Here is a 22,928-nt window from a genome sequence, read left to right on the forward strand (position 1 = left end):
CTCAGCAGAGACACCCAGACGTCCCTCTCCTCAGACACCTCCTCCAGCTCCTCCGGGGGGAGCCCAAAGCGTTCCCAGGCCAGTTGAGAGACATAGTCCCTCCAGCGGGTCCTGGGCCGTCCCCTGGGCCTCCTCCCGGTGGGACGTGCCTGGAACACCTCCCGAGGAAGGTGTCCTGGAGGCATCCGGTATAGATGCCCGAGCCACCTCAACTGGCTCCTCTCAATGTGGAGGAGCAGCGGCTCTACTCCGATCTCTTCCCGGATGGCCGAGCTCCTCACCCTATCTCTAAGGGAGTGCACAGCCACCCTACGGAGGAAGCTCATTTCAGCTTCTTGTATCCGGGATCTCATTCTTTCAGTCATGACCCAAAGTTCATGGCCATAGGTCAGAGTATGAACGTAGACCGACTGGTAAATTGTCGGTGAAATTCTCCACATGGGAAAAAATTAAGAAAATCCAACTAGGACAGCTTTATTTCAGGTTAATCAGATTCAGATTTGTTTGCTTTCCACTGCAGTTGTGCAGAACAACACATAAGTGGGAAAAATGTTGACTAAACTTTTTAAGATGGTATATTACTTTTTAAATAACAGAATTTGCCATTTTTACAGGACTGTGCTCAGTTTTGAGAGCCACTGTATGAATACAAAATAAAGAGGACATCTACACATTCAACACAGCCACACAGATTAGTTTTCAGGATTAAAACAAAGTAGGGAAAAAACAATTTAAACAGAAAAAACTAAGAAAGAAAGTCTGAAGTGTTGTTTATATAAATCAAATAAATCCTGCTTCCCGGGGTAAAAATTTAATTATATTTTTTACAAGGCTTAAATCATGACAGAAAGAGCAGATGTTATTAAAAATGGCACATTTATTGCTACATCACTGTTATATACACAACAGTTCTCAATATCTACTTTATATATAAAAAATAGGAAACTGGAGGCACTTTGAGGACACAGCCTACATAGATAATGTCCCCAAACATGAGAAGACAGAAATCTGTAGCAGGATATTTTTCACTGAGGACAGACAGGGTCTGTTTACAAACATATCAATTCAACATTTTGAGACAAGGTTACTGCAGAAATATTCACTGACTAAAGTAAATATTTAAAAGTGGTTTTCCAAATTACACAAAGTCTGTTTTTTTTCCCTTGGGAAACGTTTGAATGAATGAGACACGTCCACAGTGCAGGATGAGTGACAATATGACAAATACTGTTCTCTGTCGGTATCAGCTTTCAGTGATAAGATTGACATGGACATATCTTACAGCTGTACATATGTATCAATGGACATACCAGTTCTAAGGCAAAGCACATCCCTAACAACAAAGGTGAAAGAGGAGAGATTTCAGTGCAACTTTCAGCATGAAAGTTGTAAGTCATGTAACTAATCTCATGACACATACACCGGATACAGCATCAGGTGTTTTCATGTGACAGATGTTACTGAAGTATACATGTTTTAATACATCTGTATTGCAAGAAAATACAAGTTATAAAACCTTGAAAGTAACATCCTCCACAGGGACACATCGAGGCACTGGTGAGTAACCATTATATAAGCTCCCAAAGTCAGGGAAAATGACTAAGGCCACCTTTTTAAAATCAATTCAAGGGTTTCTTATCATAATGAAAATGAATTTTGTTGCAGCACCACCCCCCTCCTTACCCCTTCTTCAAATTAATCAATAAGCTCATCATAAAGCTGGATAATAGGGGGGGGCAAAAGAAAGAAATCGTACATTTAAAAAACGTTAGTAAATTACAGCTGGCCAATGAGGTTTGGTTTGTTCAAACAAGAGTATACTTAACAAATAGACCAATATCACAACATGTGATGTTATAGCAGAATAATTTGTCATTGCTAACATTTTCAAGCATCTGGCACCAAAGAAAGAACCTCGATTTGTTCGTGGAATCTAAGTCGTCTTACATTAAAACAATGTAAACAAAAAGGAAAAAGCATTCCAAACGAGACAAACAAAACAACTATGTTACAACGTAAAAAATAAAATACAAAAACAAAGAGAGAATATGACTTCTACAACAGGAAGATCCCTATAACAGGCCTCACAATTGTTCAATAAGGGGCTGGGTGGGTGTTGAAAACACCTAACGCTCAACACAGAGCGACCAAAACAAGTCAGTCGGTGACAAAAGAGGAAATTGTCTTAAAGGTAGCGGTAACACTCATGATCCCTTACAATACTTAGTAAAGCAAAATGCGGTTTATCACAATGCAAACTGCTTTGAAGCTTAAATCAGTTCACCATCTTGCAACAGCATCATGTAAGACGTGATGCGTGCAGGGTGAAGCGTCTGACTTTAATGTGGCGAAGAATGCTTGGGTCCTGCAGCTGGCCCGGACCGGGTTGTCGCTAAGCCAAATCATACCTAAATCAACCTCCCTGTGTGTTTTGCTTTCACTCTGAGTCGTGTGTCTCTCTCTGGCAGTCTTTCCATTCCACTAGCATGGCAGTGACAATAACAGAGGTACACGCCTTTAAGAGATTAAAGACTAGGGGTTCGCAGTTCTGAGCAAAGTAAACAAAAGTAACCCAAGGTCCGAGTGGCACCTTCTCAGCCACTGAAATACAAAGAAGCCAGGTGTTCTAACTCACCAGGTAGAGTGCCTTGCAGAAAGATTTACACCCCTTGAACCTTCTCCCCCATTTTGTCACTTTAAAACCACAAACCTCAGAGCATTTTATTTGGATTTTATGTAAGAGCAATGTAAAGTAGTGCATAATTGCAAAAAAACTTGAGCTCATTTGCTAAGAAAAATGACCAAACATGCCAGTCTCTAGATGTGCAAAGCAGGTGGAGACATTCCTCAACATAACTTCAGCTGTAATTGCAGAAAAGGGGAGCTTTAAGAAGTGCTTAAACAGCGGGATTGAAAGAAAGGCCTGTCACACATTCCATATTTTTCTTTTTCTGTAAACAATTTTGAAAACCATGTTTTATTTTCCTTCAGCCTCTCAATGAAATACTTCTTGGTTTTGGTGTATCACATAAAATCTCAACAGAATACACTGAACAGTGAGGTTGCAATGTGACAAAACGTGAAGACGTTGGAGGGGTTTGAATGCTTTCGCATAGTATCTTCATTTTATTCTGTAGTTCAGCCATCATGAGGGTCGTGACTTTTCTAAAAACCAAACCCTACACATGAGGTGTGATTAAGGCATGGTTAAACAGATTTTTGTTCAGTCGACAGATATAAGTCATCCTTTTCAGCCTGTGAAGAACGTAAGACCTCTTTTTTTGGATGGGAATGCCAATAACTACTCAACAAGAAAAACCCCAATTTCAATCACACGAGCAATTGATCCAAAACATGTTATTTGATCCAAACAGGTTTTGCTCCCAAAGTGTAGATCAAATTTTAAAATGTCCTACAAAAACATTATCATAAGAGCATTCTTTTAGTAGTCCATTATCCACTGTCTCCAAAGGCAGTGTGTTCTGTCCTAAGTACTGTCATTCTTTCACTAGATCCTGTGTGCTTCTTATAATTGTTCCCATCGTCAGGAATGTGGCCACCTATTTTGTCAGTAATGAGGTGTCTCCATGATTATCACACACTGAGATGCACGACGATGATCGATAAGGCCACGTGTTCGTAGGGCTGGACAATCAACAGGAACTGGAAGAGAAAGGAGAAAAGACAATTAATTTTCAAGAACAGACCAACATTAAACAAATAAATAGGCATAATAATTCTAATATTTTATTGAAGAATCGCAGATCCCACTGCAAACAGGGTTCAAACTCTTTTTTTTTTTTTTTTGCTCATATCAAGTTTCCATACTTTTATAGGCTCAAGTTTCTGCATTTTTTATAAGTCTGGACTTTTGTGTGTTTTCCCACCTATATGTTCCATAAATCACAACTCGACACAATGCTGAAGTTGATTAGACAGTGTGGTAAATTATGCTTAGAGTTTTCAAATCAGGACCGATCCTTGGTGTGAGCCTCAGCTCTTCTTCTTCAAGCATTATGTTATATTGATGGAGTACAAAATAAAAGCAAAAAAAGATCCAAAGCCGAAAACAAAAAAGGCAAAATAAAAGCACATTTTCTAGGCTTTTAAAATTTGTAGGAACACCATTTAAAGCTTCTGCAGACATACCTCAGAATTACATATGGCTCACAGGGTTGTGTCCATCACCTCCAAGAGGAGGGTGACCCCCACCCAGCTGCATCTGGTGGTCCAGCCCTGAAACCTTCTCCTCCTCTCTCCTCTTGAGGCAGGCAGCTTTTGGGTTTAAATTACGCTCTTCAAGATATTCAGAAACAAATGTCAGTCAGGCAAACAACTATTAAGCTTAAGATGTTAAAACAACAAAGTAGACTTTTAAAAATACAGTGGATTCACTTTGCCAGAGGGAAAGCAAGACAGAAGGAGAAAATCATGGTGAGCAATGCAAGCATTTGGCAGAGAGCAGGGATTTACTTCCTTAAAACTTTCTCCTGTTCTCCTATCTTCATGTATTGCCAGAGAGCCACAGAGTGAGCCAGAATGAACACTAAGCAGTCAGTAGAAAGAAAGTTATACGAAAGACTTCCCAGTGTTGAGCTTCAGTAGTAGAAATCTAGTTGTCTATGTGGATCAGACCTGCTAACGCTGGCTGACATACCTCGCACCTGCTTCTCCAGGCTCAGGATGACCTGGACAGCCTGCTGCAGGATGATGAGCTTGGTCTGGGCCTTGTCACTCTGCAGGTGGACCTGACACATCCTGCCCAGCTCTCTGAAGGCTTCGTTTATGTCACGAACACGCACTCTCTCCCTAGCATTGTTAGCCAGGCGGCGCTCGCGCTCCCTCTGCTCCTTCTCCTCCGCAGTCAGGTTCTCGTCGCTCAAAGAGACAAGGCTGCAGCGAGGAGGAGAAGTGGGGGGAGGTTGGAGGGGCTGGTGAACAATCCCAAATCACAAACCTCCTGGAATATGCCTTAACAATCTAGATCTAAATCTTTAATTGAAGCGTTTCACCCTGTTCAAACTAATGTTTGTCAACACTCTGAAGCTCTCGACCCGAGATTAAAACAGTGAAACTGTTAAAGAAGATCTCAGTGGAGAAGTGACGTGTTCCAGGAGAATGAACGAAGGTATATTAATGATTAATCTTAGATGCACAAAACGTTCATTAAAAAAATACAGACATCTACTTTCTGCATAGTAAAATTCGTTTTTAAGCCATTTGAGGCCAAGACTGAGTTAAGGTGAAGTGGTACCTAAATACAGTGCAGAGCTTTAAGTTTGGTCAATAGGGTCCAGAACGGAAGGTGGGGAGGGGGTGTGGACACTGTCTGACATAAAGACTGGAGTTATGAGAAAGAAAGGAAGCAACGCCCTCTGCCAAATGCAATACACACAACGGGGCACAGAGGTAAAGCGAACAGGAGAGGCAGGGTGACTGTCATCATTAGATACATCAACAGGCAATGTATTTATCTGAAAGTAAAAAAACAAGTCGGTCTCTGTTGCCATCTGCAAAAGGATAATGAGGGGAGGGAGTCCAAAAACGTCAAGGATTAGAAAGAAGGGTAGCAAAAAGAATGCGAGGTTTAATGTTTGAAAGGCTGGAACATGCAGAACAAAGACTACAAACATGAATGAATGTTAATCCACGGCACACAGCTCTGCTTTGAGGAAAATAGGTCTAATTTGCTTAAAGGTTATAAAAGAGACAATAAATTAAAATCACCCAGTTGTTTAATGCAAGCATAACAAAGCAACTGTGGAGAAAAGACAAAATGAATGCCTAAAAAGCGATTAACACAGCCCAGTAGTGAGGTAGACAGACAGTAAGCTGTGAGCAAGGCAGCAGCAGAGTACATTAAAGAAATGACAGACCTGTTTGTGTTATAAGAAGATGGCAACCTTTAAGGGTGAATTGGAGAATGGCCATGCCTTAAAACTGTGACACAGCTTTATTTTCTAACACTCTTCTCTTGCTTTTAGACCATTTTAGAACAGACTCCAGAACTACAAAGTTTGAAATAATGTAGAAATTATTAGCAGAGTTGAATATAAGGAATTATAAGGATTTATCTTGCAATCCAGATGGATAAATCTCAGAGAAGCCAGTTATGGAAAGCTGAAGCTGTGTGGGAGTTTTAATTTGGAAAGAGGCCCTCCCCCTCTGCTTCCTTTCTCTCTGGACACCCACTGACCTCGAACTTGCTGCTCCAGGTTGAGTATAACTGTAACCGCCTGTTGCAGTATAGTCAATTTGGTTTGGGGTTTCTCATAGCTGAGGTGGAGCTGACACATGCGGCCCAGCTCCTTAAAAGCCTCATTGATGTCCCGCACACGGAGCCGCTCGCGGACGTTGTTTGCCGACCTCCGTGCTTTCTCCCGCTCAGCCTTTATCTCCACTGGTAGATCTTCATCGTCATCCTCAACATCCAGACTACTGATGAGTCCGAGGCAGATAAGGAGGTAAGGAAACAATAATATGGGTATAGCTCATTTGGCTGAATGCCCCAGTTAACAGTTAACTACAGTTGCAGTCAGACGTTTATATCCACTTATCATAGAGACAAATGTCATCATTTGGGCTTTTATTGGTTTTGAACTGTGCTTTTTTCAGGTTGCAATGATTGTAAAACATATACACACACCCCCAGTAATATTTTGATAAATGTCCCCGAGTAAGCTGCAGCAAAACCACCACCATCAACAAGGTCCTTGCATAATACTAGCTGGACCTTTAGCCACTCTTCTGGCCAAAATGAGTGGAGTTCATGTAAATTGGTTGGTGTCCTGGAACAGGTCTGGCTTTTAAGTGTCGTCTATCATGTTTCAGTAGGGCAGAGGTCAGGACCATTCCAGAAGCTTAATGTTAGCCTGGTTTGTCCATTCCAACAAGGTTTTGATGTGTTTCGCATCATTATCTTGTTGAACCTTGTTATTTGATGTGTAGCTGTAGAATGGAGGATTGGAGGTTTTTCTTTGACACCTACAAACATTCTTACTATCGTAGCCAAATAGCTCAATCTTGGTATGCAAATTTCAGTTGAGCTCGAAGTTGTCAATCTTCCAGGAGCTTCTTTCTTGGTTGGCACCCTCATAGTTGACGGTGATGTTAGGACAGTGCCACTAGGGTTCCTGCAGCCTCCAGGGCTCGATGGTTGCTGGACTGTTTTTGAACTTCCTAACCAAATACCCTTCATTTAAGGACCGGAGATTGTGTCAGATTGTTGAGACCTGGACTCAACTTGGTGCTTCAAGATAAGAATGATTGTAAAATTCGATCTAAACTGGTTTTGGTAAGGATAAAACAGCATGGCATTAAGCTTATGCTTTTCTAAAATCTTCAACTCTATTACTATTATTACTACTATTGAAAATGTATAGCCAGGTCCATGACATGAAATGTACAAGTTTAAATGCATTTGACTAGATCTGCCAAGAAGAGTGGTTAACTCTTAATAATACCTAAAATGTTTTGATGGCTACAAAAACTGCATTTGAGAAACTCAGTTAACCCAATTCCTGTTTTTAAAAATCATGAAAGTTTTCTGCTGAATAATCATTGTTCACTGAAAAAACATAACAGTTTCAAAAATGATTAAAAGCCCAAAATGTTAATGACATTCATGCCTTTGATAAGGTTATGTAAGCTTATGACCTCATATGTACCTTGCAAAATAACAATGTGCTACACATTTAAAGCATCACTTAGAAACAATGGTTCTTTTTGAGCAAAGAGTACCAGAAACAATGAAACCGCTTCAGATAACACAGAAACTGAATTCGCTGGTAAAACTCTCCAATTTCTGTTAGCATTAGCATTACATCTAAAGAGGCTTCTAACATCTAATAACAATCATTTTTCTAATTCTGCCACTGCAAATATTCTAATTCTATATGAAGTAATATGAAACGTTATGGTGCTGTTAGGATTTGGACACCTTGATCGAAGACGAGCCTTCAGATCTTTTCTGTCATCCTCTGACTTGTCTGTCATAGAGCAATTCTCATCATCCTCTTTCTCCTCTCGCTTGATAGCTGTGCCACTGGAACGATTCCCGCTTCCAGGCAGTCCTACACACAGCAACAACAAGATAGTGAGCAACTGTGTTTTGCATCAAGCAAATATTTGTAAAATATCACAAATTAGGCAGCCTGAACATTTCTGGCCAAAACTAAAGACTGTAGTATGAGCAGAAAATCCCACCTGTGAAACCGTCCGGCTGAGAGCCTGAATGAACAGATGAAGGACCGTGATGCAAACGTCCTCCACTAGAGGGCAGACCAACAGAATCCTCAAGGTGGCTGGAAACCTTAAAAACAGTTGTTTCCTTTAGTGCTGGCTTAAAGGCAGAAAAATTATTTATTTGACTGAAATTGGCAACACCCCCCTCAGTGACTTGTTTATAGCATTTATAACCCTCTTCCTGAACCTCACCAGTCCTTGCAGACGACTGGCCAGTCCGAGGGCGGCACTGTTGAAGCCTGGTGCTATCCCTAAGCCAGCCGACAACAAGCTGTGCATTTCAGCAAGTCCCGGCCCTCCCTGTCCGCTGGCGTGTCGCTGAAGAACATTGATGGCTTCATCCAGGCGGTCCTCCAATTTACTCGGCTAGGGAGCAGAAAGAAACAACACAAACATAAACTGATACATGATTTATGTTATCACCCTGATTTGTGGCTTTATGCATCATACAAAGTGACTCACCATAGACTGATTTACACCCTCAAAATTGGGTGAAGGGGTGGCCTGGCCTGAGGACCGAGTCCACTGTGAGCCAGAGCCTTGAAAAACAAAAACAAAGAGAGTAAGAAGGTTCATTCCTACAGATCTGTCAACAAGTATTTACAAGACAAGTCAGAGAGTTTCACAACCGGAAATGATCACCTCACCATCAGAGGACTCAACAGTTCAATTTTTGGATTGGACTTAAATTATGAAAAATGCTGCCAATATAAATTCTACCTCATTGCAGTGATTTGATGAAGAAAAAGATGTTAAGAACATAAAAGTGTGTGTTTTTCTGCACCAGCCAATGATGATGCATGGTTCCTACACACTAAACATTCAAGACTTTTCCAGACTCAAATTTCCAGAGCTCTCCGTCCCTTTATCCCATTTTGTGTAAATACTAAAAGTTTTGATACATTTTTGGCAGATATTTCTATAGTGGTCAGGCTTTATATACGGAACATGAAAATAGAGAATGGAAAAAGAGCAGTGAAAGAGAGAGGAAGGAATAAACAAAAAGAAAGAAGGCAGGAAGCACAGAAGGAAGGAAATGGATGAAGGAACAGAGGGACACAAAAGGTAAGGAAGGACCAAATGAAAAGGAAACAAGAAAGAAAGGAAAATGAGAAGGGAGAAAGGGATAAAGGAAGGACATAAGGAGGAAAGAAATGAATGAAGCAGGGATAAAAAAAGGAAGGGAGGACAGAAAAAAGGAAGGAGCAAAAAAAGAAAATAATCAAATGAACAAACAAATGAATGAACAAGCAGAAAAAGGAAAGAACAAAATAATAAAGGAAGGATGGATAGATAGAAGACAAATGGATGGATGGATCGTAGACAAAAGGATTGGAAATAAAGTCTGAAAGACCAAGGATCCCTCCATACTTATCCAGAACAAAAATAAATTTGTTAAATTCCACAATTTTCCAGAAAGCAGGAACCCTGAGGCCTGCTTATGTACACAATAAGTTTAATTTCCATGAGATCGAGGAGAGTTGCTTAGTTTCAGGTTATAGACAGTCTGCCAGTTTTATGTAAAAAATCTCACAGAGTGATCATAGAAACGAGGGACATGTTAGTCAATCTGAAGAAACAGGCAGACATTTTGTGACATCTGTTTCCAGATGTGCGGTGCAAAGAAAACAGGTACAGTTCAGGTCGGGAGTAATGAAAACTGAAAGAAGCAAATGAGACACATCGCTTAATCACTTTCAAACCCTCGTGGGAAGCCATGAGCTCAGAACGTACAGACACCACCAGGACCCTGGTACACCCACCTACAGTCTGGAGATGTCTAGTCTCAGAAGCCAGAAAACGTTCTTCCAATGTGGAAACAAAGCCAAGCTGACAGTGGGTGCTTTGGTCTAACAAGTCAAAAACTGAAATGCTTGCCTTGAACAGAAGGCTGTTTGATTGACTACAAGACAGACTGTGTGACACAACAATGCAGCGCGGAGGAATGTATTTGCAAAGGCAGATTCGTTGAAACCATTTTCAAGTTTGTGAATGTGCAGATTGAAAACAATCCAAACAGGGATTACAAACTGAGCTTTCAGCCACCAGAAGAACAAAAGGTCTTACTACAGATGGTATGAAAATCATGAAGCTCTTATTCAAGGATTACATGCAGAAACTGTCTAAATCTACAGATGAACTGTAGCAAACTCTCCAAGATACCCAAAAAAACTGCCTCTCACCAGATTCTATGAACTATGCAAGGAACTATGCAACTATTTCAGAGAGGTTGTCACGAATTATGCCATTTTTTGTTATGAGTAAAAAAAGAATTTTCATTTTTGGAAGCCATTCAGAACACATTACAGTTTGAGCATAAATCTAAAATACAGATTTTGTAATCTTTAGGCAATAAAACGATTCTTTTTCCTCATTAGATTTATTTAATTTCCCCTCTTTGTTATCCCTCCAGTCTTATGATTCTACTCTATAAACATAGTGTGCAGAGACAAAAAGGGAAGTGACCCCACCTTGTTTTTATTTTTACTGTATTTTCCCTTCCTCTCTCATATACTATATCAGGCCTGAGTGTACATGCATGTGTAGCAAATTTATAAAATGAAAGGTATGCCGTGGAGTAGTTTTAAAGAAATAAGGAATCAAGAGAAATACTGCTGTTATGCCTCAAAAAGTGATGTTTTTTTAGAGTCATAGCTTTTGACTCAAGTCAAGTCGGACATTTTCATTTTTAAATTGAGATGACTTATGACATTTTTAAAAAAAGCTTTTGCTGCTTTGCTACTATGCTACTGCTGCGCCATCAGTAGGAAAAAAAATGACAGTTAAAGAAAAGCTTTCTGTTACACGCTTGATAAATTAAGTCTTTATTTATGTGTTTCTTACCTAATTTTCCATTTGGCCGCAATATTGAATAAATTTAGGACAGCGTTTAATATTTAATGTACTGTATTGGAAGTACCTCATGTTTAACACTGTTGTCGATCATGGTGGCGTTTACACAAGGAATTTTAGGGCTCTTCACAGCAAATAAATAGAGACTTAGAACATTACGTTTTCAGTCCAACACGTAGAGCTTCTTCAGAACATTTGAGTGGGAGGAAAACATCTACATGTTTCTGACTCACCTGATACAGCCTGTGGTGAACCAGAGGGAGTAGACGGCGATGGAGGGAAAGCGTTACTGTTGGGGTCTGAAGGATAAATCTGAACAAAGAAGTTCGAACTTTCAATCAAAATAAATATTTGTTGACTTCCATTTACATTGGCTCAGATAATAACACATAACCTGTACCGACCTATGTAAATACTTGCCAGTAAATATGTATTCTACCACTACTTACGGATGCCAGGGCTTTTCCGATCTCATCACCCGAACTTCCTGGTACAGCACCCCGATTTGCTTGAAAAATTTCAACAGAAAATTTAAATTGGCAATTCCAGTTTACTTTGAAAAGAAAAAACGTATTTATACCTCTGTAACTTTTTCACATTTTGTCACATTTCAACCACAAGGTTCAATGTATTTTGTGGGAGTTTTATGTGTTACTGTGAAAGTAGTGCATAATTGTGAAGTGGAAGAAAAAGAATACATGATTTTCTGTTCTGTTTTTTTTTTTTTTAAACAAATAAATCCCCTGAGTAAATACTTTGTACAGCAACCTTTGTTTCCATCAGTTTTGCACATCTAGGAACTGACATTTCCCCCCCTTCTTCTTTGCATAATAGCTCATGCTCCTTTAGATAGGATGGAGAGCATCTGTGAACATCAATTGTCATGTCTTGCCAAAGATTCTGAATTGAATTGAGGTCTGGACTTTGACTGGGCCGTTCTAACGCATGAACATGCTTTGATTTGAACCATCTTATAGAATCTTAAGCTGTAATTTTAGGGTCTTCATCCTCCTGGAAGGTGCAGTTCTAACAGGGACAGCCTAATCTCGCCTGTCCCTGTTAGAGAAAGACATCCCCACAGCACAATTCTGCCACCACCATGTTTCACCATGGGATTGGTGCGTTTGGAGTATGGGTCAGGTTTCAAACCACAGCACTTTCCATCATACGGTCCTTTTAAAAAGATACCAGGAAAACTGCTGGAGAAACTGAAGCGTAGAGTAAGGCACTGCTACCTTTTCCCCCACTGTGAATTGCCATTCAACTGGCTTAAGCAAGCTACTACTTATAGTGAAAGGTGGTTCTTAAAGGTGGGCTTCGTACAAATGCACACCAGAAATGTTATCTTTTCTTTACATTTCAAAGTTAGCCACTATTTTGTGTTGGTCCATCACATAACAACCAGATAGAGTACATCTACGTTGGCAATTGTAATGTTATAAAATGTAAAAAGATTTAACGGATATGAATGCTTAATTCAGAGAACTGTACCTATAAAAAAATAATTTAAAAACTTAAAAATATTTTGACACTTTATGCTTAAATGGCACACAAATTATTTACCCATAATAGTTTCAGTGCTGGCGATAGGGGGCGTGTGGCTGGGGACCCCAAAGCTGCTAGAGCCTGCGTGGAAGCTGGTGGGATGAGCTCCGTTCACCTCGCTGCCGTGGAGGGGGTAGTTTTGGGGGGAGAGGGGGAGCGGATGTCGTTTCTTAAAAGAGCAGATCCCACAAAGTTTAAAAATACAAACGTTTTAGTAAAAAAAAGTAGATTTGAATGAATCTTAAGAAAAAGAAGCAGAACTCACCATTCTGTCTTGAGGGTTGATGGCAGTGAATGGACCGTGCTGGCCCAGATGGGGGGAGTTCCCCAACACCGCAGAATAACCAGACTGAATCATCGACCCAGCAGAGCCCCAAAGATCAGAGGGCGGGTGGAGGCCTTCTGTCAGGCCAGGGAATCCAGCAGAGAAAGGGGTAAAATAAAGCAAAGGAAGACAATGAAGGCCACACATGAGACATATCACATTAGCGTGATGACTTTATTTAATCCCAGTGTACTACAGGAGCCTACAACCACAGCACCTACACTTCATCTGGCCATAACACGGTCAGGGAACGGATTTTCTCAGCTGCACTAGCTTCAAAGGAAAATTCCAGGAAAATGTTGTCTTTGCCAGACTAAACTATTCATCTAAACACAAAGAACAAGGAGAGACTCCAGAGGAAAATATTGTTTCGACTGACCTTGCATGTAGAACGATGATGGGTAGACATTTCCTGCTTTGGAGGCTGGGAAGCAAGCAGTGTTCCGATTAAAATCCTCTCCTGTGGTTGTTGGATAAACCTGCCAGCAGAAGATTAAAACTCTGAAGGAATGATGGCATAGTCAGAACGACAAAGCTGGACCCTCAGCTCAAACCATAAGTTTACATACATGGTATGAAAAAAATACCTTTTTGTCTCACTGATGTTAAATCAGACTAAGCTTTATCTCTTTTAGATCATTCAGGATTACCCAAAAAATTTCTATTTGCTAAATGCCAGAATAATGAGAACATTTTTATTACTTTCTACAAATCAAATTTCTTTGATATGCAGTAGAATTGCCTTTAAACTATGAATTGGATCAAACTTTTCTGGTATCCTCCCATAAGCCTTTAACAACATTTTGCTGGAATTTTGTGCATTCCTCCTGACAGAACTGGTTTAACTCAGTAAAGCAGCCTTGATGCATGCTCATTTTCAGCTATGCCCCTATATTTTCTATCAGACTATGGCCAGGAGTTTAAGATGACAATGACTTTGTTGTAACTAATGACTCTTTTCCATTCACGGTTCCAGCACCGCATGGCTCCACTCTGCTCGGCCTCACTCAGCACGAAACCGGTTGTGTTTCCATTGACTGACGGCTGACCGCGCTACGAAAACACGCGTGTCGTCATTTTTCCGAGATACCATCGAGCTGCTGCTGAGTACTGCAGTTTTGCGGCCCTGCTCCGCCCCAATGGGACCTGCTGCCAAGCAGGTACCAAAGAAGCCAGTACCGGGCCTGAAGAGCCAGTAATGGAAACAGTCACAAAACGGGTAGAGTGGAGCAGAGCTGGCCAAAGTGGAGGCCGTGGAATTTGGCAGTAATTTGGAAAACCCATTAGTGCCCTGGGTTTAACTTCCTGAATGATATCTGAAGACATTGGTTCTATATTTCCACAAAGAGTAGAGGCTTCTCCCTCACTGAGTGGCCTTTCAGCCCAAGTTGGTACAGAATGTGTTTTACTCTGGGTGAAGACACTCTCTTAGCAGCTTCAGCCAATATCTTCACAATGTCCCAGGGACATTCATCTCTGGGACATAGAACCTGTCTCCTTCCTGAATATTTCCATGGCGTTTAGACTTGATTGTTTGGCACCTTCAGACGTCTGGTAAATGTAACAAATGATCGACCAAACTTGTGGAGGTCTCTTCCTGATTTCTTGGCTGATTTCTTTTGATTTCTATTTATCCTACACAAGTAAGCCCTGTTATTGTGAATTGACTTATCGGAAGCTTAAAAAGCCATGGTAACTTCATCTGGGTTTCCCAGTCTATGTAAATGTCTGCCCTTAAAGAAAATAACAAAAATAAACCTCTTTATTCAGGCAGGTAGAAATAATGTTGGTAATCCCAACTGGGCCAAAGCAGTAAAACTTTCATCTGATTTATAATCAGACAGTAAAAAATTTGTTTTTCATAAGGTGTAAACCTCTAGTGTTACAAAGGAAATAAACACTATATTTGAAAGGAGTTTGCAAACAACTTGTTTCCTAAAACCTTTACTAAAATATGTTTAGCTCAGTGTGTGACTGAAATCTATGCCAAGCTGGTGTCTTGCTTGAGAAAAATTTTCCAAAAAGCAAAAAAGTGATATAAACTTTAAATTCCTTCTCTGATCTAACATGCATGTTACTATCTGGTTTAAAGCTTGTCTGAAAAAACATTTCTTTAGACTTGAAAATAGATCAGAGAGCATTAAATGTACAGGGCCAGAGCCTTTTTTGAGCCCACATCTACCATTTCATTTATATTTTGCTGTTAAAAACAGGCATGTAACTTGCTCTTCTTAACAAACAACATTTTGAGCAATCAAATGTAATCTGTATATTAAAATGGGAATAAAGAAATCATTGTTCTGTACCACCTCTTTCTTAATTGAAACCAAGGATGTCTGTAAAATTCTGATGACAGTGGACTAAAGTTTTCTTCTGTAATTTGATTAAACAGAGAAAAAAAGAAGAGGAAAAGAGAAGGAAGAGGAGAAGAGGGAACAGGGAGATGCACTCCTAATTACTGAACCATCTGCCGAATCCTGGATGCTGGCCAACTCTGCTGGCAGCTGGGATAGAAGAATGGGGGAGGGAGTGGGAGAAATGGGAGGGCTGTTGTTTATGGCTGTGGAAGAGGAGGAGAGAGGCTGTGTGAGGTCGGGTGGGGAGCAGAAAAAGAAATGAGGAAATAGGGTGTCCATAGAGGGAAACAGGGAGGGAGAAAAAAGAACCATCAACCCTTCCAGTATGAATTCTCCTCAGTGATTTGATGAGTATACTTGGCAGGGAGGAAGAATTGCGGCCACAAAGCCATGGGCCCACAAACACAACATACTATAAATACATGCTGCAAATGAGTGACTGGGTAAATAAGTGGCCTGTCCTGCTGCGTTTTGACTTTGCTGCTGCAGATGTACAGCTGTACGACCAGGAAGGCCAGTACTGCTCCTATTATACCGCCCCAGAACCCAAGGAAGGACTTTGGGTGCCGAACCAAATGTGGAAAAGGGCATGAAAAATAAACATTTTGGGTTAAAGGCTGAGATGTAGCATAGAGCTGAAGCTTTTCTGAACGTTTGTACTTACTGTGGAGGGGAGGCCAGGAGGGACCTTACGGATCTTTTTTGGCTGTGGTTCTGCTGGGAAACAGACAGAAAGGTAGCTGTTTAAGCCTGCTTGCAAACAGAAAAAGAAACAGATCTAAATCAACATATAAAGTAAACTACACAATACACGAAAGGTTTACACTTAAAATCTTTTCCTCCTTTCAAACATGTGACCCTTTAAACATGTGACCCTTTGTGCAGCCTCATAAATGCCTGATCAGAAAAGCAACCATAAAAAGTTATGTAGTTTCATGTACTGAGAAGTAAGTAATGCCACTTTCTCTTCCTAAGAAGAAGTGAGAACTCGAAACCGCTTTTAAAACACTTACAAGAGAAGTGGCGTAGCCCACAAATGTAAATATAGATCAGAATAGAGAAATTGTTTGTAAAACAAAATCCGTATGTCTGATTATTGTTTAGCACTAGGAGAGTAAAAATAAATAGTTATTTTCTTGCAGTCTTACCAGTGAGTTCCTGTGGGGGTCTTCTTCTCTCATAGGATGAATAAAACTGGGAATTGGACTTGGCAGTAGGTGGGGAAAGGCTATCAGGACTGGGCAGGGGTATCTCACTTGGCATAAAACCAGGCTACAGATGGTTAGTGAAACAAAGACAAAGACTCATTGAAACAGCAGTAAGAACATTTCCACGAAAAGAAAATGGAGTTGAATCAGTTTTAATTGATTAGGGTTCAGGTTAAAAAACATGACCCTACCGGGCCCTGGACTAATGGTGTGCAGAGCTAAAGTGGACTTTTATTTTGTACCTACAAATAAATGGCCGCAATGGTATCATCACATAATTTAACATGTGAAAGTTTTATTTGTGTGAATCTGCATGCTTCCATTTCTCTGTCACCCTGCAGCTGGTACATCTCAAAATCCCAAGAGAGAGACAATAAAGGATATTTCTATTCTATTCTATCACCCACAGCTAGAAAGTCAATGCAACAGAGATACCTGCATCATGTTATGATTTCACATTTTAGACATTTGAACTTCATGACTTCTTTACAAATTGCTTCAGGATTCATTAAAAGTCTTGTCAGGAGAGACGCCCACAAACCAAGCAGGCAACTTCCTATTTTCAAAAATACCAAGTCTAATAATATACACTATATTGCCAAAAGTATCACACTGAGTAAAAGTATCTGTGTACTTTTACATGGTACATGTTGATGGGACCCACTGTTGCCAGCAACAGCAACTTTAACTATTCTGTAAACATCTCCCAGAAGGTTTAGGAGTGTGTTCGTAGTTAGATGAGAAAACCAGAACTGCAGCCTCTGCTCTAATTCATCCCAAAGGTGTTCAAGAAGGCCGAGGTCAGGCCAGTCAAGTTTCTCCACACTAAACCTTCTACACCTGTAGCCATGAAGGTGATTTTAACACCAGAATTGCTTTGGTGGCGTGACCCAATACTTTTGGCAGTAGTGTATGTTTTCATGTTTTTATTTGGCTGCATGTTCGTACCATACTTCTTCTGCGATGTGATAAACATTTATTTCTGCTTTGCTTTGACTTTCAGTCAATTACAACTGGTTTTCAAATATAAAACCGAAAAAGGAACAACATTTTTAGGAAGATCTCACTGGCCTTCCAAAACGATTTACCTGGGTCCCAAATGCTGAGTACGAGCCTCGTTCTGCCTTCACTGTGGAAAAAGAAAAATATGTGAGGATTGTTAAAATGCAGCTTTTATGTATCTATTAAATCACACTGCCCTGTTGACTCATTTGCTACGTGAATGTATATGCTGTGGTATTTATGACTGTGGACAGCAAAAATAAAACAAATAGACTCATTACCAATGCTTCGGGGGCAATTTTACCCAACCTCTGCCCCCTCCACTGACAGTTAAACAGAGAGGAGCTATAGTCCACTTTTATCCCCAGGGAAAGCCCTGTTTGTGCATGGGTGCCCTTTACAACCCCACCCCTCTCATACTGAGCACACATTCACTGCAACACACAAACAAACAAACCCCTCCTCCACATCCTCCCCGTTTACCCTACTTGCCTCATGCGCTGCCCTAAACTGCTACATGAGTGTTGGACTTGTGAATGGCTGCTCTTTTAAAACAAACTGCCCGTTGTTCTGTTTAGCCACACTGTCCATTGATGTAAAGGTCTGTGCCCCAGTGAACACATTCCTTCATCACTTAGTCCGACACTGACAAAAGTTCAACCAATTTGAATTCATTTGACAAAAAAAGAAGGGATGATTTGAAAGAGGTGACATCTGTGCTTCAAGAGCAAAGTTTAACTTAAATCTTCTTACCAGCAATCCCTGATCCGAACACTGGGGTGGAGGCCAGGCTTTCTCTCTCACTGTAAAGGCCCTCTTCATAAACCTAACGGAAAGAGATGGAATAACACATATGAATGCAGGGTTAAACTAGCTTCAAAGTCTTATATAAAAATTGATTTGTACCACACAGATATTATTTCACTTTACGTTCTGTTCTAATATGAGAATAGTATTCATTTCTGTTGGTAGAGATGCATCAATCAGGCCTTTCTTGGCCAATTCCTAGGTCTGTTTCTCGCTGAGGTCTGACTCATTGATTCTGATTATTGACAGACAGCTTTGACTATGACACATAAGGCAGAAAAATATGCTGCTGGTTGTCTAATAGAAAAGGTTGTTTAGAAGAAAACAAGAGTATTACTATTTAAGCATCAAAGCAGATCTCCCTGTGTATCCCTGTGACTTTTACTAAACTCAAGATCAAAGTAAAGGCTGTTGGTTGATACATTTATAGACTGGAAATGGAGGAAGGTCTTAGTTTTGTTGCATTAATTAAAATAAAAAATAAAATCAGAATTTGACCCAATCAGATTTAGATAACCGGATAATCGCAAACTCCAGTCTCTATTTCTTTAAGAGCATAAATGAGGCTGAATGGACATAAAATCGTAAGGCTGGAATTAAACAATTGCTACAAAGAGCATAGGGAATGGATCTGTAAAGGATATGATTTAAATGCCACTACAGCCTCTGCTCTGCTGTTTCCCTCTGCAGTTGCCGGGTGGTAAGCTCAGCGACTCTTTAACTCAAGACACCCGGATTTCCATACATACATCAAAATAAGCAGATAACATCCTTTGATTTTTATTTCATGTACCTGAAGACGAAAAAAAAAATGATACTTGATTTGAGTCATCTTTTATTATCATATTGACTAATTATACTGTTTATTTTAAGCATGAATGTAATATTGCTGCATACTTTTAAAGTGTATGGGGACATCTGCTAATAAGCTCGATATATAACTGAAGGATAACAAAGTATCTTCTGGTATAAGCCCAGGAGGTTAGGTGACAACGTAGTATTTATCAGTGGCAACAGTGGTAATGTACAAATGGTCAAATCTAGAGCAGTTTATCATGTTGCACTGTGGGTGAAAGAGGTACAAAGCAGTAAATCATCCAAACTATGATGAATAATACCATGCAGTCTATCGCTGAGTTCAATGTATGAGGCTAAAATAAAGCATACCCTTCCCTGGTTGAAAGATGGACTAGTCTGTTCCCCTGGTCCCCAAGGACTGGACCCTCTCCTCTCATCTATACCTGGAAGACAGAAAAACTTTGTCAAGCAAAGGGTAAAAACATTGTAATCACAGATTTATGCCCCTGTTTTGCAACAAATGTGTCATGTGAGAAAGTGACAATTTGCTTTGATACAGGTTTTTCAGGCTCTTAAAAGTAACCTCCATTGAAGAGCCTCACTTCAAAAGCTCACAGAGAGAAAGCACAGTGACAGCGCTGTCACATAGTCTGGATATGAGCTGTAGGAAGTTTGAATAATTAACACTCAGATCGAGGCTTCCAGAATCATCCTCGACATTCCTCAGTCTACCACTCTACTCCTGTACATTTTCCATGGCAACAGTCATTCATAACCCATTTATTCTCACACACTAGGCCCACACCTTCGCCATAACACGGGCTCACCGTCTCAACCTGACATGGCTAGGATGTTCTGTTGCTGGTCGGAGTGGCTTAAAGAAAGGTGACGGGTGTTGAAAGAAAGGGATGTTAAAGATTTGTGAAGCAGAAATTTCTGCCCATCCCCTTGCTCTCCATCTCCTCTCATACTGCAACACAGCATCTCTAGGGGAAATCTGAAGCTTAATTGCACTCAGATTTGCATAATTGTGCATATTAATGAGGCTGAGACCTATGAATATTCATATTTTTGTTTTGTTGTCTAATTAAAAAGCTAAGGGGAGGGTGGGGAGGTGCTAGATTCCTGACAGGATCAGCAGTAGAACCGAATAATGGCTCCATAGTGCCAAAAGCAGCTAGATTGCAGTGACAAGTGTGATCTACACGACACCAGCAGAATAAGAGATGAAGGAGGCAATTTCATGTCCCCTCTCTATGTCTGACTACCGCTCTGTCTGTCAATCAGAGAAAAACTTACACATTAAACACTTTTTATGTGTGGAGTCATAAACAACCACCTTCAATCCAAAAAAAAAAAAAAAAAAAAAGAAAGAAGACTTCCGATCTCTGATTTAGATTTAGGAGGTGACTAACTGAATGGAAAAAGTTAAAAGCAGGGACAAAATGAAAAAACACAATAAATTGCCTCATAAACAAAGCTGGAATAAAGCAAATGCGGCAGCGTCAATATAAACTCATTAAACCTTCAGTGGTCTTCCTTTCTGCCCTTGTAGCGTTCAATTCTCAACATCTTTTTCAGCTTCATCATTCTCACTAAATGCCTAAATATTAAGATTTTAGTTTACTTCTGTGCTGTGCGTATGGCTGCCCTGGAGTGATGCTTTACGTCTGGCTGCCTGGGTCCACTGCAGCCTTCCAGAGCCGGGTCTACCTGCCCTTTGCTGCTCTTAGGTGCTCTGGAGGTCAGGCCTTCTACTGTTCTCGCCACACTTACAAATGTTCTCTTCCAGGTGACAAACGTGTGCTCACACACGCCCACTCAACACAAGCACATCTATTTCTACGCATATGCTCACCCACCCACCCACTCAATTACTCAAATGGTTGAAAGTGATACAAACATAGCTTATTATAACATCAGTGAGCCCTGCTTACGCTGGTGCTGGTTTGAATCCGGAACTAATAAACTTAATCACGCATTTAGGATACTGTTTTGACATATCCTTTTTGTAGAGCAAAACTGCCCTGGCACATGTAGGCGAACATTTGCTCCATATGGTATCCCTGAAATGCTGCGACAGGACAATGAGAATTGGGTATCTCTGCTTTGTGGCTGATATGATATGATATGTGTCCTAGCAACTAGGGATGCATCAATCTGAAAATTTTGGACATTATAAATATCTAATATTAATATTGTTGTCATGGCCATTTATTTACTGATATTATATATATTTCTTTACCCTTTTGACAGCTTAAAAATAGGACCACACTGCTGACATTGCTTCTGTGCTTCAGTTAAACGCCCCACAATCCTGCCCTGCATCACTGTCACATGACCAAACAAATACCACATGGCCACCCCTCTCCCCTCCAAAACGCTTACACAAACAGCTACAACTGAAACAAATATCGGTTATCAATATCACCTCAGTTTTACTAATTGGGCCGACACCGATGCCAATAAATTGTGCAGCCCTACTAACATTAAAGATACATGAGCAGCAAACAATGAAACAGTGCAATTCAATTCGCCCTCCAACCAAGATTTAATCTGATTTAACCAGGAAACAATTTGGTGCAACTTGATTTAATAGATTAGAGCAAAACATGTGAATGGTGCTTCTTGACTGCACATGGATGCCTAGTTTTAAAAGCAACCCTTTCTTTCACAAGAGGCCTTGTATTATAATTCCACTACAATAGGCCTCATTCAATAACTCAGCATTCAGCAGACAAATCAGCTTTCTACATTACTAACAACAAAAACACATGTTAACCTTTAAGAGAAGAGTTTTTACAACGGCTCATACATCGAATAACTTCTCTTCATTCAAAAGCCGGACTTATTATTAAAATAACAGTTAAGGTAGTGAAATAACTTTAAAGGACTGTGACGATTAAAAAAACAGACTAAAATAATCAACATTTTTCAGCAAATGATAATAGTGGACATACAAAACTGCTTTGCAGTGTCTTTAATCCACATCACAGCCATTTCTTTAGTGACATCAGTTGATCCACATAATCAAGGTGAACCAAACTGGACTGGATTGATGGTAAAAACCTTTTTCGCTGCTGAGGAAATAATACTGCCCCACAGCAGGAATGGGAGCAGGCGTCTTGCAGGAGCTCACTCACAGACAAAACTTTCATTTGAACAAATTGGATTATAGCGCTACTTGAAAAGCGCTACACCTATGTTTCATCCAAAATCTGCATCTAGTCAAGGCCGCTGTACTGTTACAGTTCTGCTGTGCACATGCTGCTGCTAAGTGCCTGTCAGCTGGCTGAAAAAGGAGAGTAAAAGTCTGTTTGGAAATGTTTCTGGTCAAAAAGACTATGGACAGTTATGGTGTGGAAAGAAAGGAGTGCCGTTTTTTTCATTCAAGTAACGTGTTTTTGAAAACCAAAGTTGGTGAGCTGTGAGAATCATGTTTGTTAAGCAGGTGACTGCAGGTCGGCCACCAGAGCAGATAGCCTGACTAATTAACCAGCTAATATCATTATGCTACTAAGTTAAGGCAAAAATTGATAATATTCTGCACCCACAAGCTGCTTCTACATTTATAGTCTTCATTATATATTTCTTCTAAGTCTGTGTATGAAAATGTAAAATATCACAAAAAAAAAACCAAACACTAAATTAATGAAGGCTGCACGATGTCTTTCTGCATGGAGTTTGCATGTTCTCCATGTGCATGCGTGGGTTCTCACCGGCTCCTCCAGCTTCCTCCCACAGTCCAAAACATGTCTGTTAGGCTAATTGGTCTCTCTAAATTGCCCT

General features: G+C 40.3%; 1 protein-coding gene across 8 annotated transcripts in view; it reads right to left on the reverse strand.

The window, feature by feature from the left end:
• Nucleotides 1-857: 857 nt before the first annotated feature.
• The window catches only part of tcf3a (transcription factor 3a), a 30,425-nt gene continuing 8,354 nt past the window's right edge, over nt 858-22,928 (reverse strand). The window contains exons 5-22 of one of the 8 annotated variants that reach the window (XM_047368228.1): nt 19,509-19,582; nt 18,288-18,360; nt 17,621-17,661; nt 16,473-16,596; nt 15,989-16,041; nt 13,347-13,446; nt 12,908-13,041; nt 12,661-12,811; nt 11,547-11,605; nt 11,331-11,409; nt 8,707-8,783; nt 8,437-8,610; nt 8,206-8,311; nt 7,940-8,072; nt 6,367-6,438; nt 4,658-4,893; nt 4,150-4,296; nt 858-3,663 (exon numbers count right to left, since the gene is read on the reverse strand). In XM_047368228.1, the coding sequence (XP_047224184.1) occupies nt 4,157-4,296; nt 4,658-4,893; nt 6,367-6,438; nt 7,940-8,072; nt 8,206-8,311; nt 8,437-8,610; nt 8,707-8,783; nt 11,331-11,409; nt 11,547-11,605; nt 12,661-12,811; nt 12,908-13,041; nt 13,347-13,446; nt 15,989-16,041; nt 16,473-16,596; nt 17,621-17,661; nt 18,288-18,360; nt 19,509-19,582 (1,826 nt within the window). In that variant the 3' untranslated portion in view covers nt 858-3,663; nt 4,150-4,156. Of the gene's footprint in view, nt 3,664-4,149; nt 4,297-4,657; nt 4,894-6,196; nt 6,439-7,939; nt 8,073-8,205; nt 8,312-8,436; nt 8,611-8,706; nt 8,784-11,330; nt 11,410-11,546; nt 11,606-12,660; nt 12,812-12,907; nt 13,045-13,346; nt 13,447-15,988; nt 16,042-16,472; nt 16,597-17,620; nt 17,662-18,287; nt 18,361-19,508; nt 19,583-22,928 lie in introns of all 8 variants that reach the window. The other 7 variants (XM_047368227.1, XM_047368225.1, XM_047368226.1 and 4 more) reach the window with 7 other exon arrangements.

The sequence above is a fragment of the Girardinichthys multiradiatus genome, chromosome 6 (assembly GCF_021462225.1).
Source record: "Girardinichthys multiradiatus isolate DD_20200921_A chromosome 6, DD_fGirMul_XY1, whole genome shotgun sequence".
NCBI classification, from domain to species: domain Eukaryota; kingdom Metazoa; phylum Chordata; class Actinopteri; order Cyprinodontiformes; family Goodeidae; genus Girardinichthys; species Girardinichthys multiradiatus.